This window comes from Taudactylus pleione, unplaced genomic scaffold (genome assembly GCF_031769625.1).
Source record: "Taudactylus pleione unplaced genomic scaffold, aTauple2 ptg000190l, whole genome shotgun sequence".
NCBI classification, from domain to species: domain Eukaryota; kingdom Metazoa; phylum Chordata; class Amphibia; order Anura; family Myobatrachidae; genus Taudactylus; species Taudactylus pleione.
The window spans coordinates 8,205,226-8,221,973 of record NW_028284592.1 but is presented as its reverse complement, the minus strand read 5'-3'; the positions used below and the strand labels follow the sequence as shown (position 1 = coordinate 8,221,973).

At 43.2% G+C, this 16,748-nt stretch overlaps 1 protein-coding gene across 3 annotated transcripts in view; it reads right to left on the bottom strand.

The window, feature by feature from the left end:
• The window catches only part of TJP2 (tight junction protein 2), a 217,085-nt gene that overhangs the window by 99,228 nt on the left and 101,109 nt on the right, over nucleotides 1-16,748 (bottom strand). For all 3 annotated transcript variants that reach the window (XM_088476614.1, XM_088476612.1, XM_088476613.1), the window contains 6 exons: nucleotides 14,598-14,651; nucleotides 11,551-11,675; nucleotides 11,013-11,115; nucleotides 5,980-6,577; nucleotides 4,501-4,604; nucleotides 3,547-3,700 (listed from right to left, as the gene is read on the bottom strand). In XM_088476614.1, the coding sequence (XP_088332740.1) occupies nucleotides 3,547-3,700; nucleotides 4,501-4,604; nucleotides 5,980-6,577; nucleotides 11,013-11,115; nucleotides 11,551-11,675; nucleotides 14,598-14,642 (1,129 nt within the window). In that variant the 5' untranslated portion in view covers nucleotides 14,643-14,651. The remainder of the gene's footprint in view (nucleotides 1-3,546; nucleotides 3,701-4,500; nucleotides 4,605-5,979; nucleotides 6,578-11,012; nucleotides 11,116-11,550; nucleotides 11,676-14,597; nucleotides 14,652-16,748) is intronic.

The window sequence follows — 16,748 nt, the reverse complement described above, 5'->3', positions numbered from 1 at the left end:
TCTACATGTACCTATAGCGCCCTCCCATAATCGGTATCTCCTGTTTGCTGTCCTACAGCAACATTTCCAATATCAGGCACTCCCTTTGGACTTTCTACATCTCCGCGGGTCATTAACAAAATCATGGCAGTTATGGCACCTCATCAGTGTCATCAGGGAATCAGGCTACTCCCATACTTGGACGACCTCTTGCTCTTAGCACGCTCTCCAGAGGTCATTCACCACCATCTTCAGGTAACCATTGCCATTCTACAGGCATGGTTGGTTCATCAACTGTAAAAAGTCTTCCCTGACCCCTTTTACACAGGATGGTAGATCTGGCAGCTCTTCTGGATACTCAGGCTCAGAGAATTTTCCTGACAGCAGACAAGATCTCCACACTGCAGGACCAAGTGCACAGGTTACTCCACAGTCGCCGAGTGTCAATTCACTCAGCAATGCAGACCTTGGGGTCCACGGTGTCCACTTTCGACATAGTGGAGTTTGCTCAGTTCAACTCCAGGCCCCTACAACAACTAATCCTCTCCAGGTGGAATGGGCTGCCCAATCTGATCAGATCCCAGATGATGGTCCTCTCTTCGGCAGTTCGCCTGTCCCTCTCCTGGTGGTTACAGACATCCCACTTAAACAAAGGTCACCACTTTTGGATCCTGGAATGGTACTCCTCACCACGGATGCAATCCTCCAGGGGTGGGGTGCAGTGACCAGCCAGCACTCCTTCCAAGGACACTTGACATCAGCCAAGGCGATGTTACCAATCAATGTCCTAGAACTCCGAGCTATCTACAGAGCCCTCACTCTGGCTCAGGATATTCTTTAGGGCAGACCAGTACAAGTACAGTCTGACAGTGCCATGGCGGTGGCCTACCTCACTCACCAGGGATGCACTCGAAGTCGGTCAGCAATGGCAGAAATGTTGCGCATTCTCACATGGGCCGAACACCATCTCACAGCCCTCTCCGCAGTATTCATCCCAGGGATTCTCAATTGGGAAGTGGATTTCCTCAGCCATCACAACGTGCACACTGGGGAGTGGTCTCTATACCCAGAAGTCTTTCATCTCCTTGTGGACAAATAGGGTCTACTGGACGTGGACCTCATGGCCTCACGACACAACCACAAGCTTCCAAGGTATGGGTCCAGGACAAGGGACCCCGAAGCAGCCTTCGTGGACGCCTTGTCAGTGAAGTGGTCCTGTTTGTAGCTCCAGCTTGGCTCAGGCGCCATTGGTACTCTGATCTTCAAAGTCTCTCCATAGACGCTCCTCTCCAACTTCCTCAATGACAGGACCTATTGTCTCGGGGTTCCTGTCTACATCCGGACCTGGCCAGTCTGTCTTGGACAGAGTGGCTCTTGAGACAGGTCCAAAGGGGTTTTCTCGCTCTGTGGTCCAGGCCATGCTTAGAGCGCGTAAGCAGGCCTTCACCCGGATCTATCACAGGGTGTGGCATTCATACTTCCAGAGGTGTGCTGCCAGAAGCTTTGACCCTCAGGCTTTTTCGGGTTTCTAGAATTCTTGCCTTTCTTCAAGCTGGATTGGATCTCGGACACCAACTGGCCTCTCTGAAACTGCATGTCTCTGCTCTGTCCATCCGGTTCAAGCGCAGAATTACTCCACTACCGGATGTTCACACCTTCCTTCAGGGTGTCCCCCTTTGTCCCTCCAGTGGCTCCGTGGGATTTGTCAGTGGTACTCCAGGCCCATCTGTTTGAACCCCTGGAATCAGTAGACGTGAAATGGCTCACTGCAAAGACTCTTTTTCTTCTGGGTATCGCGTCTGCCCTTAAGGTGTCGGATTTAGGAAAGCTTTCCTGTCGCTCCCCATTTCTGATCTTTCATCAGGACAGGACTGTTCTTCGTACTCACCCTGGCTTCCTTCCCAAGGTGGTCTCTCGTTTCCATCTTAATGAGAAAATTGGAGTTCCATTCTTCCTATCACCAGACCTTTCGGCAGATGAGGCCTCATTGGATGTGGTAGGTGCTTGGAGGATCTACGTGGAACATACGAATTCCATCAGAAAACGGATTAGCTCTTTTCCCTATATGGATTTCTTAAGAAGGGCTGGCCAGCTAATAAACAGACTCTGGCCAGATGGCTTCACATGACTATCTCACAGGCTGGTCTTCCTGTGCCGGCTAATGTCTCTGCTCATTCTACTCGCTCTGTGGGTCCCTCGTGGGCAGCCCGCCGTGGCGCGTCTGCCGAACAAACGTGCAAGGCAGCCATGTGGTCTTCTGTCCACACCTTTCTTAGGTTCTATGCCGTTGATACATTTGCCTCTCAGGATGCTTCATTTGGAATGCTGGATTCTCCTCTCAGCTCAGGAGCGTCTCCACCCTTGAACAACTGCTTTGGGACATCCCCATTATCTCCCTGTGGTACCCTATGGACCCTGAAGAAGAAAAGGAGATTTATGGCAGTCTAAACCTTGTTAACTCGCTTTCTTCGAAGTCCATAGGGTCCACAGGGCACCCACAGTGACGCTCCTAGCTTTTATGGGTTTCTTCTTTTGGTCACCGGTTTCCTTCTCTGTTGTGTGAAAGTGTGATTTTTCTGTGTACCAGTCTTCCTTCTCTCCTATCCTGCTCCTGCCTTGGGCTTGTTGACAAAACGGATTGCCTCAGGCTGTGGGTGGGGTATAGGGGGGGGGGGGGGAAGGACCGGAGCATCCTGGGATATCAAAAGCTTACCTGTTTGGTGTCCGGTCCTCCTATACACCACCTACACACCATTGTCTATGGACTCCAAAGAAAGAGTTAACAAAGGTAAGTTTACCATAACTCTCCTTTTTGTAAGCAGATTGACCAAGACCACCCTCTTTGGCAGTTCCGTGTAGACTTACCTCAGGGGAGATTAATTAAGCCTTGGAGAGAGTAGTAGTTGTACAAAGCAACCAATCAGCTTCTAATTGTCATTTCAAAGACTGCGCTAGATAAATTACAGTAGCGGATTAGTGCTTTGGGCAACCTCTCCACTTTGTCTCTCTTCTAGGGGTAGATTAAATAAAGTTTCGAAAACAGACAAGTGGAGGTGTTAGTAGCAACCGATCAGATTATGTCTACCATTCTTTAGAATGCAATAGAGAAATGATAGACATAATCTGATTAGTTGCTATGAGCAACCATCACTTTTCATTTTTAGAAGCTACAGTAAAGGCTTGATACATCTCGTTCCTGGATGTAATGTATATTTTATATGCGGAGGTCACTTACTGGTATGACGTCTCCATTCTGAGCCAAAAGTAAATATGATTTGCTCATTAATATACATAATAATATAAACTAGCAAATAAGCTGTGATCATGGACGTAACTACCATAGGTGCAAGGGGTGCAGCTGCTATGGGACACAGAGCTGAGGGAGGCCTATCTTCCTTCTCAAAGTTACATGTGTTATATACATTTTTCATAATTGGGTGGTACATAGGGGCCCTTAAAAACCTTTGCTATGGGGCCTTCAGATACCTAGTTATGCCCCTGGCTGTGATGCTTTCACTGAAGATTATCACAAAAGATATATTTCTGCTAAACCAATGAACAACTCACCTCCTATGTCGGAGTCACTATCATGCACAGAAGGTATATTAATAAGGGTTTGCCTAGCATCTCTCTGTACCACCAATTGCAGTTTCCCTCTTGATTTCTCAATTAGTTTCCGGGCATCAGTTAGAGATATATTTTCTGTGACAGTGCCATTGATCTGTAGCAGAAAAACAGTCTACAATAACGTGGCTACCAAAGGAAAACAGCAACATTACTGGTTCATAATTGTACGATCCTAAAGTCCTTTGAATTGGCAATAAACAAAACATAAATTAGGGCATACTGTAAACCACAGGACAATGTAAATAAGCAATGGATTCATAGAGAATAGGAATGTATATAAAGTCCTAAATGTGAGCAGTGCAAAAGGCCTAAAGATGGAAAACAACCATAGCAAATATGTTATTCTCATGGACATATTGCAAATTAAAATATTTCCAGGACACCTGTACAAATATCAAAAACATCCCGCACCCCATGCTTTAATAAAATAAAATAAATCAGTTTATAGCAACTACAGATAATGAAAGATGCTAGTTCAAACTCTTACTGCACAAGCATGAGTGACATAGTGGTCAGCAAAATTTTTTTTATTTAACAATTTATTTCATTGTGTGTCATGTTCACTCAATACTTTCATGCTTTTTAATGCAATGTTTAGTCATTAAAGTATAAGAATTTAATTAGAAAATTTAAGACAATAATATCTTAATTTACTAAGATATATGGATGTTTTGTTTTCTGTAACTTTAGGTACAGAAGGGTAAGGCTCTGTCAGAGTGTAGGCCATGTTTACACCTACAAACAAATCCGGATTGATAATATCGAAAAACGAATTTTTTCTAAAATGACCTTAAATATAAATCTATTTTCTCGCAAGTTCTAACACACTGAAAATACAGTCCCATTTCATCAAGGTTACTTGAAACAAAAAACATATATAAAAGAAAAACTCACTTTAAGGACAATGTCTCCTTCATTCAAGATGCCATCTCTGATAGCTAATCCAGTATCTGTCATTTCTTTGATAAAAATTTGGCTACCAAGTCGCAAACCATATTCTGACAGAAATTAAACATATGAAGAGTTACTTATCTGTATGTATTGTCATTGCAGTAATAGGATTTACCAAATATATCCATACATATACATATAAGTAAACGTCCAATAGAGTATATTGTCAAACATGTTTATTTTATTTTTATTTTTTTAATATTACATTTAAAATTAAGAATCATTAAAAAAAAAAAAAATCCAGATAATTTATTTATATGGCACCATGACGTCCATTGCACTATATATTAGGGAGAGTAACAGCAAGAAACACAAGTACTCGTACATTAGACAGTTACAAACTAGTAAATTGCCAGATTAATATAGTTATATAATAAATAACAGAAAATTACATAATTACAAGGAGGAGACAGTAGGAGACGGTCCCGCCCGTGGGAATATAGACAGACACATGGAAAAATTATGTAGCAAACTAGCAATATCAAAATTAAAACAAATTTTACTAAAAATAAAAAAAATAGTAGAAGAGCACACACGTGAGTAATAAATAAACACACTTTACTATAATAAAAAGCTCACAAACATACAGCATCAAAACTCAGCCACCAAGGTAGAGCCGGCGTTTCCACGACCAACAGCATCCACTCCTCTTGTACCTGGTAATATTGCACTGCCACACAGATAACCGGCAGAATCTCCAAACCCCGGGACCAGTGTGTGATGTCACCGCGTCCACTGTAAAATGTATGCCAAGACCAACGCGTTCCGTCACTACTGGGACTTCGTCAATAGAACCTGGTTTGCCGTCGGTTACGGGCCATTTAACTACCGACTTCTTTGTGCTTGTCTGTATATATATATATATATATATATATATATATATATACATATATATATATATATATATATATATATACATATATATATATACATACATACATATATACATACACACACACACACACACATACAGTCAGGTCCATAAATATTGGGACATTGACAGAATTTTCATATTTTGGCCTTTATTCACCACCACAATGGCTTTGAAATGAAACAAACAAGATGTGATTTAACTGCAGACTTTCAGATTTTATTTGAGGGTAAACAGTGTAGGAATTACAACAGTTTCAATATGTGCCTCCCACTTTTTAAGGGACCAAAAGTAATGGGACTATCAACTCAAAAGTTATTTCATGGACAGGTGTGAGCTATTCCCTCATTATTTCATTTATGTGTACAGGGGCCGATTAAAAAGTATATACATACATTATATATATATATATATATATATATATATATATATATATATATATATACATACATACATACACACACACACACATATATATATATATATAGCATAAAAATGCACTAACATGCTGAACACTTGTACATTGGGTATATTTTGACCTACAGTCTTACCTTCATTTTGTTTCTTTTTGCTGAGAAGCACACTAATGGGTTTTTCTTGACCCTTTCGTGCAGGACTTCTGTATGGTTCAGGGGAGGGGCTGTGGGACTGAAGTCTTTCACGACTGCGGCTAAGTAATTCTTTCTCATTCCTGAAATCGGGTTGGGATCTTCGGTTACTTATTCGATCTGGGCTAAGGTCTCCACTGTAGCTATGTTCAAATGATTCCTCCCTGTCCACACTTCTTCCCCGATCTCTCCTATGCTTGCGTTCCTCGCTCAAATCCCGCCCGGCACTTCTATCTCTAATACGTTCTTTTCTGTGTCCATGATCATCATCTAGATTATGTTCTCTACTTCTCTCACGGACATAATCTGGCTCCCGCTCATACGAGCGACCTCTTTCTTGGTCTCTACTATAGCTTCTGTCTGGGCTGGATTCTCTGCTGCGACGACCATTACCACTTTGCCAACTTTCACTGTAACCACTGTATGCACTTCTGCGGTCAAAATGTCCATCATCCTCCATGTCAAAAGCTCTAGGTTCAGGCTCAGGAGTGGGGGAACGCCTCAATGCTGTAATCTGAACTTTACAAGGCCTTTTCACTACCTGTTTCACAAACGAAAGGGGAAAATAAAGTAAAATACTGATGGATTAAAGTTATTCCAAATATCCTGGCAAATCTCAATTTCAAATATGAGCTATGTATGATCTGGTAGCTTTGCTATGACCAGAATTAACAATTTATGTTATATAAAGGTTAAGTTGCACCACCGCCTAACATCCCACTTTTACTAACTTGCAATTTCCCTAGCCAAAAAGCATGGGGCTGTTTCATACAGCAGTTTTTCCTGGGGCACTCCAGTCCACATATAGACCGTCAAAATACTCACTAGGGGGCACAGGGCTGACACTGGGATGTCCCAAAGTTGTCCCCTTTGGGTGGGGACGCTCCTGAGCTGCAGTGAGCACAGAACGCCCAAAGGCAACGTCCGAGGACACAAAAGTATCGAAAGAATAAAACCAGATGACTGTATGAGCAGACGACCATGTGGCTGCCTTACAGAGCTGTTCTGCAGAAGCCCCACAGTCCATTCTGCCTCTTCTGGCTGTGTAGGAAGGCCAGTGGAAAAGAACCGGGAAGGCGGACGCTGGCGAAAAGTGAGAGCGCAGCCCTGAGACATGATGTCTCTGACCCAAGCGTATGTCGTGGTCTGCATCCACACTGCCGAAAAGCGAAGCTGGCTTTCCCAATCAGAGATCCCCTGGAAGGAGGCCGGCCCCATCATGCAGCAGGCTTGTCTGCTGGCTTGGCAGCCGGACATCTAGTGGACCAGGACTGCTTACCTCTGGGTTGGAGCTATTAGGAGCCGAACCCCAACTTCTAGGAAATGATTGACCTCTGGCTTTGCCCTGCGGACGAAGGAACGATAGACATATGTCCTAGGTCTCTGAGAGGCGACTGACTGTAAGAAAGCAACCTTAGAGGCTTCTAACTTGGTCACTATTTTGTCCAATTCCGGACCAAACACAACGTCAACCGAATAGTGAAGGGCTTCCAGGGCCTTTTTGGATTCCATGTCCGCCTACCAGGTGCGCAGCCAGAGTGCTCTTCTGGCTGCAATTGCAGAAGCCGAAATTTTAGAAGTCAAAATTCCTGAATCTATGGCTGCTTCGGAGAGATAACAAGCTGCCTATCTAACATGCTCAACCAAGAAGACCAGGTGTCCTCTGTGTGTGCCAGAGGTAAGCCCTACCTCCAAAGCGTCTGCCCAGTGGCCGACAGCTTTAGTCACCCAAGCAGATGCAAGGGCTGGACAAGCCAGAGCACCTGCATTAACATAAATGGACTTTAAAGATTTTTCCAGTTTCCTATCCGTAGGATCTTTAAGGGATGCAGTGTTAGTATTTGGCAGGTTGGAAGACCTAATAAGACGAGTAGTGGGGTAGGAGACTTCCACTTTGCTCTATTCGCTGCTGGGAGAGGGTAAAAGGTAGCAATATGCTTGGAAACCTGAAAGCGCCTACTAGGGCGAGTCCACGCCTCCGCAATGAGGTCTTCTAGCTGTGCTGAAGATGGAAATTCGAGACTTCTCAACATCGGAGTTAATGGAATCACTTGCCTTGCCATCTGAAGACACCTCTGAATTTGAGCCTCCACCTGATAACAGAGTGTAGTATTCACATGGAGCAAGCCTACGTCTAGGAGCCCTATCCTTATCTTGTATCTGTTGAAAAGGACAGGGACACCTGAGCCAACCCGTGAACTGACTGTGCAAAAGTCTGCATCCAGGTTGGCTCCGCCATGGGAAGCTGTGGCACAGCTAAAGATGGCACTGGAACTGTCATGTAGTCTACAAACTGACATTACTTGAGTTAGTCTTGACACCCAAGCCGGTTCTTGGCTGGAATCCATGGGCGAAGTCACCTGTTGTAGAGCCCCAAAGCAACTGACACACAGGCCATCGTGCTCCGGATCCTGAGGAGAAATGAGATTAAGACACTTCTTACAAGTGCGCAATACTGTAGCGCCTACCTCCTTGGTAGTTTTATTTCTGGACATCCTAAGAGTCTTGAGAAATTCCCACACATGAGGGTATGTCAAGCAAAAAGGGTCTTTAGGCAGTGTCAGTATAAAATATATTAGAGTAAATAAATATATATATAAGCTGTACTCACCCCTGCAAGGGATGTTTCCCCAGTGACCAGTAACCACAGCAGATACAGAGACACAGGTAAAAGTACACTTACTTACACACACACAGATCACTCAATGCAGAAATGTGGGCTAATGAAGCTCAACAAACCAGCCTAAATTAGCAGGAAGGAGCAGTTTATCTAGTGCAGCTGCTGGGAGCAGGCTATGAGAGGAGACTGGAGCCCAGCTTCTCTCTCCAACGCTGAGAAAGTCAATGAGGTCAAATGGCAGCTCAGTGTTTAGGAGGAGGAGAGAAGGGAGAATCTGCCTGGGGCTTACCAGCCACGGAGGGAAAGCTCGCACCAGGGTTGGGGGAGGGGCTAACAGGTAAGCGCCCGCCTTTCCATGTCTGGAATAACCCCAGGGAACATGGCCGCTGCTGCTATTAAGCAGCCCCCTGATCCATATTACATCCCTGGTGGTCTAGTGGGAATCACGGAAGACCGGGAGCCCCCGCTGCCAGCACTGCCAGAGGTCTCCTGCTCCAGCGGTAAAAACCACGAACCTGTGGCTCCCAGCGCTGGAGCAACAAGTGTGGGCATCCCACAGGATGCTTTAACACTGCCCACTCGTTGTAAAAAGTAATTAAATAAATAAAATAAACAGCGGCGAATCACCTAAAGCAGCCCCTCCATAAACTGGTGCTCAGCTCCTGCCAACACCAAACTCATACTGATGGCCTGTGGTTGGGGGCGGGATATAGAGAACAGGAGCCTGGGCTTGTGGGTAATTTCATTAACTATTTGATGCCCAGAATCTCCTCTCCAGGCCATTCCCAGTGTCATCCCTGTGCCCCCTAGCGGATAAAGAATAAAATAAAAGTTTTCATAAAAGATCCACAAATATGAAAGATAATCTATCACCACGAGATGACCAATTGGAAGCTTCAAAAACATCAGGATACATCTTTATTGTAACTTTTTTTGTAATGCCTGCAGCGTGTAGCCATGAAGAAGACAGCACAGCAGACCGAGAGAGAGAAGTGCACAGTGTGAATTGGTTGATTCGTGGGGCAGCGATGTCAGAGTAGCTCATATGACTGCCTTGTCAGTTCTCTCTGTATCAGATCACATTTTTATACTTAAAGATGCATGAGGTGCTTAAGTATGTGTGATGAACTAGTGAGGTAATATTTTATTTTTTCACAGAACTATATTAAGCACTGAATAGTGTATTTTCCAGTTCTACACCACAGAAATGGCGAGGAAGGGTGAAAGAACAGGTCATTGAAAATGTATCAAGTAACAGGAAATGCCATTTCAGTGCAAGAAAGTGGATTTACTTGCTTTTTAAGGGCACAGAAATTACTTTCCCCAAAGTAAAAATAATTATTTCCCACAGTACTCTCATTCCTGAAGTTTCAAGTTAACACTGCAATCTTACAGTGCTGGGGTTAAAGAATTCTTTCTGTGTGGAGTTTGCATTTTCTGCCTGGGTCTGCTTGGGTTTTCTCTAGGTGCTACATTTGCATCTCACAAGCTAAGAGGGCGATCCAATTGTTTGAGATAATTAGCTCCCATCTAAAGTGGCCGGGAGCTAATTCAATTGTGTTGGGCGACCAATTCCGAGGCTGCAGTTGTTGCGGATTTCTGCTTGCACCATCCTGAAGTGAGAGCAGAAATCTGCGGGGCTGGTCATGTGAGCCGAACGCACCTTAACTGCACCGCGCACTGCATATAGCACGTACAATGCCGCTTAAAGCGGTGGGAGAAACCAGAGCGGTGCTGCTCATGCAAACATTTGAATTAGCTCCAGGCCACTTTAGACAGGAGCAAATTCTCTCAAACAATGTAATTGTCCCCCAAAGACATTCCCGGTTGGTTAATTGGCTTCTGACAAAATTAAGCTTAGTGTTCTACATGCGTTATATAGATTGTAAGCTCCACTGGAGCATGGACTGATGTAATGATTAGATATTCTCTTTAAAGTGCTGGATATGAATGTGCAATATAAATAATTTAATAGCTGTTGATACTTCTGCATCCTACAACGTACAATTTCTTGTATGCTTTAAAACAGGTTTGCTTCAAAACGCTTACGATTGTCGCTGGTAAATTTAAATTTTACAGGTTTTGTTCACTTTGCATTGCTTTATTTTGTACAATTAGTGAAAAGTTTTGACATTTCAACTTACTGAATCATTTCCACAATTTACTGAAGTATCACAAGTCATATTCATTCAATGCAATGAATAACTGAGCTTGCAAAAAAACTGAAAGAATTGCCAATGTGATTAGCTCAGTGTTGTGTGGTTTTTGTTTTTCCAGTGTGAAAACATTTTAGTTGGAAGACCACCTCCAAATAGCACCATGATCATACAAAAACAGAAGGACTTTGTGTACTTACAATTACAGCAGTTTTTCCGCACTTTCTTAATTGTTGCACAGCAAAGGAATGGTGCACATTATCCATAGGTGTTCCATTAACCATGACCACGCGATCATTCTCTCTATATAAAAAAAATGAGCATAAAACATTCCATGAGAGAAATATATTTGACTACAGTCAAATCACCAATTAATTTTATTCTTGAAAACTCTAGATAAAATAACATGCAGAAGATGGGAGATTTGGGAGACATTAATGAATGTTAGAGCTCTGGAATATTAACAGCTGACTATAATGATTTGTGGCTCCAGGAAGATTGTGTCATTAAACAGGTTTCTGTATGAAGCATCCATATTTACACCGTGTTTATATTACCAACTACTTACAGCGGACAATCGGTGAAGGTATTGATTTTTTAAAGCAAACTGTATCCACATTTGTGAGGGGCTATAATGCCTATTACAACAATGAATTACTTTCAGGCAGCATTTTTTTTCATATTCCACTCTCTATCACATAAATATAATTTGTAAAGTCTTTCTTTAAAAGTACTCACTGTAAGTATCCATCAGCTGGACCACCAGGGAGCACATCAGAAATGACAATAGATGGTTCACCATTATCAAAGTGTGGGTTATCTTTTCCACCAGACACTGCAATGCCAAAGCCCTTTTTGCTATCCTGTAAAGCAGACATTGAAAACACAGAATATTTTATTGGCTTATAAAACTGTGGAAACTGACAGGAATACCAGTAATAAGCAGACACTTTTTTTTAGCAGCAGCAGAACAATCATTAACATTTATAGTTTATGTGTACCTCCCTCAGAGTTAATATAATCCTCACTTTATTTTTACTAAGAAATCTTCCTATTAAAGAGGGAAGAAACCATGCCATTATCCTCATTACAGTCAGCATGAAGTCGCAGGTTACCAATCACACTGTGTGTAATGCTCTCATGTAAGGTAGGATTGTACCCCTGGTGTATCAATGGTATAATTCTGGTAACTTGGCTGTGCTCAAGCCAAAACAAAAATGGAATCCTCAATCACCTTTTCTAAAATTTCTATTTATTTATTTTTAAATCTATTGCATTATTAATTAGCCGAAATTCTGCTCCTTTCCTTTACAAAAAAAAAGAAAAACTGAAATCCACACCGGTTACAAAGCGGACAACAAGTAAAAGAGACTGCAAACATATTTTGGAGAAAGAAAATAAAAAAATCACTCATGTACATGAACCCCTTTGTGATTGGACTTGATCTGCACATTCAATACTTGCAACTATATGTAGTAGGTTTATCAAAGAAACACATGTGAATAATCAATGAGAGAAGAGAAAGTAAATGCCAGAGTGCCCACTGACAACTCTATTGAAAAGGGGTTGTGTGCCAGTGTAATAACTGCAAGTTAAACACGTATCCCTCCACCATGTGCACTGCTCCTAGACACCCAAATGCACTCTAAAAAATCAGCATGTTCTGCAGTTGTACACCTGCAGCCTTTATTTATTCACATTGTCCTGCCTATAACCCCATTACGTTGATCCAGAAAAGAACCCCACTGTTTGCCAACATGCATGCAAACAGTGGCATAACTACTGTGGGTGCAAGGGGTGCAGTTGCTATGGTGCCCAAGCTGCCTCTGTGGCCTGCCGCACACCTGCACCCAGCCACACACACACACACACACACACACACACACACACACACACACACACGGTGGGCCGGTCCAGTCAGGGCCGTCAAGGAGGGCCCGGGTGTCAGCAAAGTTAATTTAGTGTCGGCCTGCCAGCTGGCACACTGGCAGGCAGTCATGGAGAGACAACGTCACCGGTCGTGAGGCAATCAGAGCTTGCGGACTGCCAGCCAATCAGAAGTGTCGGCTCCTGATTGGCTGCCTGTCCGCGAGCTCCGTTTGGCTCCATATTCAAATTGCACAGATTCTGTCTGTCCATGTCTGGCGCTGCCTGCCAGTGCGCCAGCTGTAATTAGCTGGCGGCATGGCCGCAAATCCATACTTGCTGGTAGCTGACAGCACTCAGGGGGAGGTGAGAGGCTGCTAGGGGAACATGTGGAGGTAAGTTGCTGGGGGGGGGTATAATGTGTAAGGGGCACTACTACTGTGTGGAATGTGTTATATGAGGAACTACTACTATGTGGCATAATCTGTAAAGGGCATGACTGTGTCATATGATGTGTAAGGGCCACTACTACTTCATAGCATAATGTGTATAAGGGGTACTACTGTGTGGCATAACCTGAATGGGCTCTGTGTGGCATAATCTGAATAAACTCTGTGTGGCATAAATTTGTGGACTCTCTGTGGGGACAAATGTATACTTTTTTTTTACCTCTGGGGGGGGGCCCTTTGAGGATCTTGCTATGTGGCCCACAAAGTTTTAGTTAGGTCCAGAGGCGCCGAGAGGGGGGGTTGGAGCGGGTACTAATTATCTAGGCCCGGGCCTGTTGGAGGGGCCGGGTCTGATGCCCCCCTCCTCCCTCTTACCTGTCAGTATCTCAGCACAGGCTGCTGTGTGCTGGGCTGAAATGGGAGGCAGCAGTCTCCTCTGCCTGTGGGGGGGGAGAGCGATCACACTGATCGTGCACCCCCTGGATTTGCGCCGGGCTAAGGGGCTCAAAGCACCCCCTCCCCAGGGGCACTGCAAAAAATATTTTTTTATATATTTCTAAGGGAGCGTGATTAGGTCATGCCCCCTTCCCCTGGTTACGCCCTTTCATGCAAACACAGAGGCTCTGGATTTAATATGAACTTGCATGAGTCATCAGGGTTTTGGCAGACAGCCAATTTCCATTGGAGCCAGCCCTGGAACCTGTGTAATTTAAGTGTGTCTCCGTTTTTAGCGATTGTGTGACAGTGTGTGGCCCTGACAAAGTTTAAACCTAGGCAAAAATCTAATCCTGGTCAAACTACACCACCATAGCATGGTGGAGTTAGATCCAAAACTCTGGCTGTACACACACTTTCTTGCTTATTATATCATTATTACCTCTAGGGAACAGAAAAATAAAACAATATAATCATGTCCAATGACAGGAGGCACTATTCAGGAAGGTCCAAACTTTCTAACTAAACCCACCATTAAGGGGTCCATCAAATTAGGAGCGAAGGGGATGAATTGTCATTGGAACGGTATAGAAACACCGGCAACAGCACAGCAATTTGCCCCCCTTGTGGTGCGATCTCAACCCAGACTCACACATTTTTGACTGTAGCCCTATGGCGCTACAAACAGAAATGTGCAAGTCCGGAGGTACAGTAAGCACGGCATACAGCTGCACTTACTCGCGGGGGCGAGACCATCGCCTCTAATTGGATTGACCCCTAAGAATATTTTTTGGTACGGCAGTCACTGCTATTCTGCCAGCATCAGAAAGAGAAAGAAAAATCGACCACAAGCATCTTCGTAATGACATGTTTGGTCATCAGATCTACTGTACAGTACAGTATATACTGTACAGCAGCAAGCGAATATTTCACTAGCCAAAGGCAAAGTATTCAATTGTATCACAAAATACCAGAAATGTGCATTCATGCCCCTGGTATTTTGAAATGAATCCAAAAACAGCTTTCAGTGCTCACCTTTTGCAAGGTCACAGTGTACTGCTCCCATATGAGCTCTTCCATGCTGGTGGCCTGGATCAAAGGAGAAGGTAAACAAATATTAGACTACAAACAAGCTAATTTTATGTAGGTCTATGCAAACAGTGATATTTAGTCATTATAGCTACAACAAGTGGATAGAAGGCGGTGAGCTTACATCAACTAACAATACTCCTCTATTTAAACAACTAATTTATGCCACTTCGTAACATGTCGCATTCTATTTTTTTTGTGTAAAAACATATGAAATAATAATAATGCCATTTTGATTTTGCACAGTTATAAACTTAAGAAAAACAGTGCGAAGGCAAAAGAACAAAAATATTTATATTAATATTGAACTTTACTTGTGACACACTGTCACAAGTGTTGCAGAAATAAAAACCATTGAGAATGTATGTCAATATTTAATAGAGACCACCTTTAGCCCTGGTATATGGGGACTGAATTTACAGGTGACAATTTTAGATACCATTATATAGTATAGGATGAGATCACCACCAGCAAATGGTATTACAAGACACCAGCTGAGCAATGTAGTAAAAAGCTTCCCACACAGTCCCCAAATGATGTTGCCATTATGATTAGTGTAAGCCACAAAAAAGGTTACAAAAAAACTAAAATGTGTATTTAATTAAAAATAAGAGTTATAGGGCTCCCACCTACGGTTCTTATGATAGTGTATTGGAATTGCAGCCACAATTAATGTTGGTAATTGCTTACAATTAAATTTGTATGTTGAACTGTGTATATCACACATGTATTTCTGATTTGCTACTGAAACTAATTTATGTACAGTCAGGTGCATAAATATTGGGACATTGACAGAATTTTCATATTTTGGCCTCTATTCACCACCACAATGGCTTTGAAATGAAACAAACAAGATGTGTTTTAACTGCAGACTTTCAGATTTAATTTGAGGGCAATTACATCCAAATCAGGTGAACGGTGTAGGAATTACAACGGTTTCTATATGTGCCTCCCACTTTTTAAGGGGCCAAAAGTAATGGGACAAACTTAAGAATCCTAAATCTAACTTTCACTTTTTAACTTTGTTGCAAATCCTTTGCAGGCAATTACAGCCTGAAGTCTGGAACGCATAGACATCACCAGACGCTGGGTTTCCTCCCTGGTGATGCTCTGCCAGGCCTCTACTGCAAATGCATGCTCAATCGGATTCAGGTCAGGGGATTGACTTGGCCATTGCATAACATTCCACTTTTTAGCCTTAAAAAACTCTTTGCTTGCTTGCAGTATGCTTCGGGTCATTGTCCATCTGCACTGTAAAGTGCCGCCCAATGAGTTCTGAAGCATTTGACTGAATATGAGCATATAATGTTGCCCGAAACACATGCACAAGAGGGAATCAGTGACCGAAAGAAAAATTACCCAATGCAGCCAGGTGTGTCAGGGTGGGTGCCATGTGGACCTCGAAGAAAGAGTTAACAAAAGGCAAGTTTACCAAAACTCTTATTTTCTTCTTCTTCAGGGTCCATAGGGAGTCCACAGGGATACTATGGGGAAGCCCTAAAGCAGTTCCACTAAGGGTGGGAATGCTTCTGAGCAGAAAGGAGAATCCGCCGCCGAAAGAAAGCATCCTGAGAGGCAAAAGTGTCAAAGGCATAGAACCAAAAGCTGGGTACACACAGTACAATCTGCACAATCAACGATATTGCTGAACGATTTCCCTTGAACTTTTTGGTAGTGCAGGACAAACGATATTGGGTGTACACACTGAAAGATATCTATGATAGATATCTTTCAGTGAAGTCATCCTGCCACATCTCTTAACATGCAAATTGTGATGAAATTGTCTAAGTTGGCTTGCATGTACGGACGACCATAGATATCGTTATCGTCCATGTGGTAACACGCATCATTGGTCGTTTGTTGGTCATTCGCTGCATAAAAATGAACGATATGAACAATTTATCATTGAACGATAAAAATCGTACCGTGTGTACACACCTTAAGAAATATGTGGACAGAAGACCACGTGGCCACATTGCACAATTGTTCAGCAGAGGCACCACGTTGAAACGCCCACGATGGTCCCACAGACCAAGTAGAATGCACTGTCGCAGTGTTTGGATCAGGGAGATCAGCCTGCGTCTAAGCTTGAGAGAT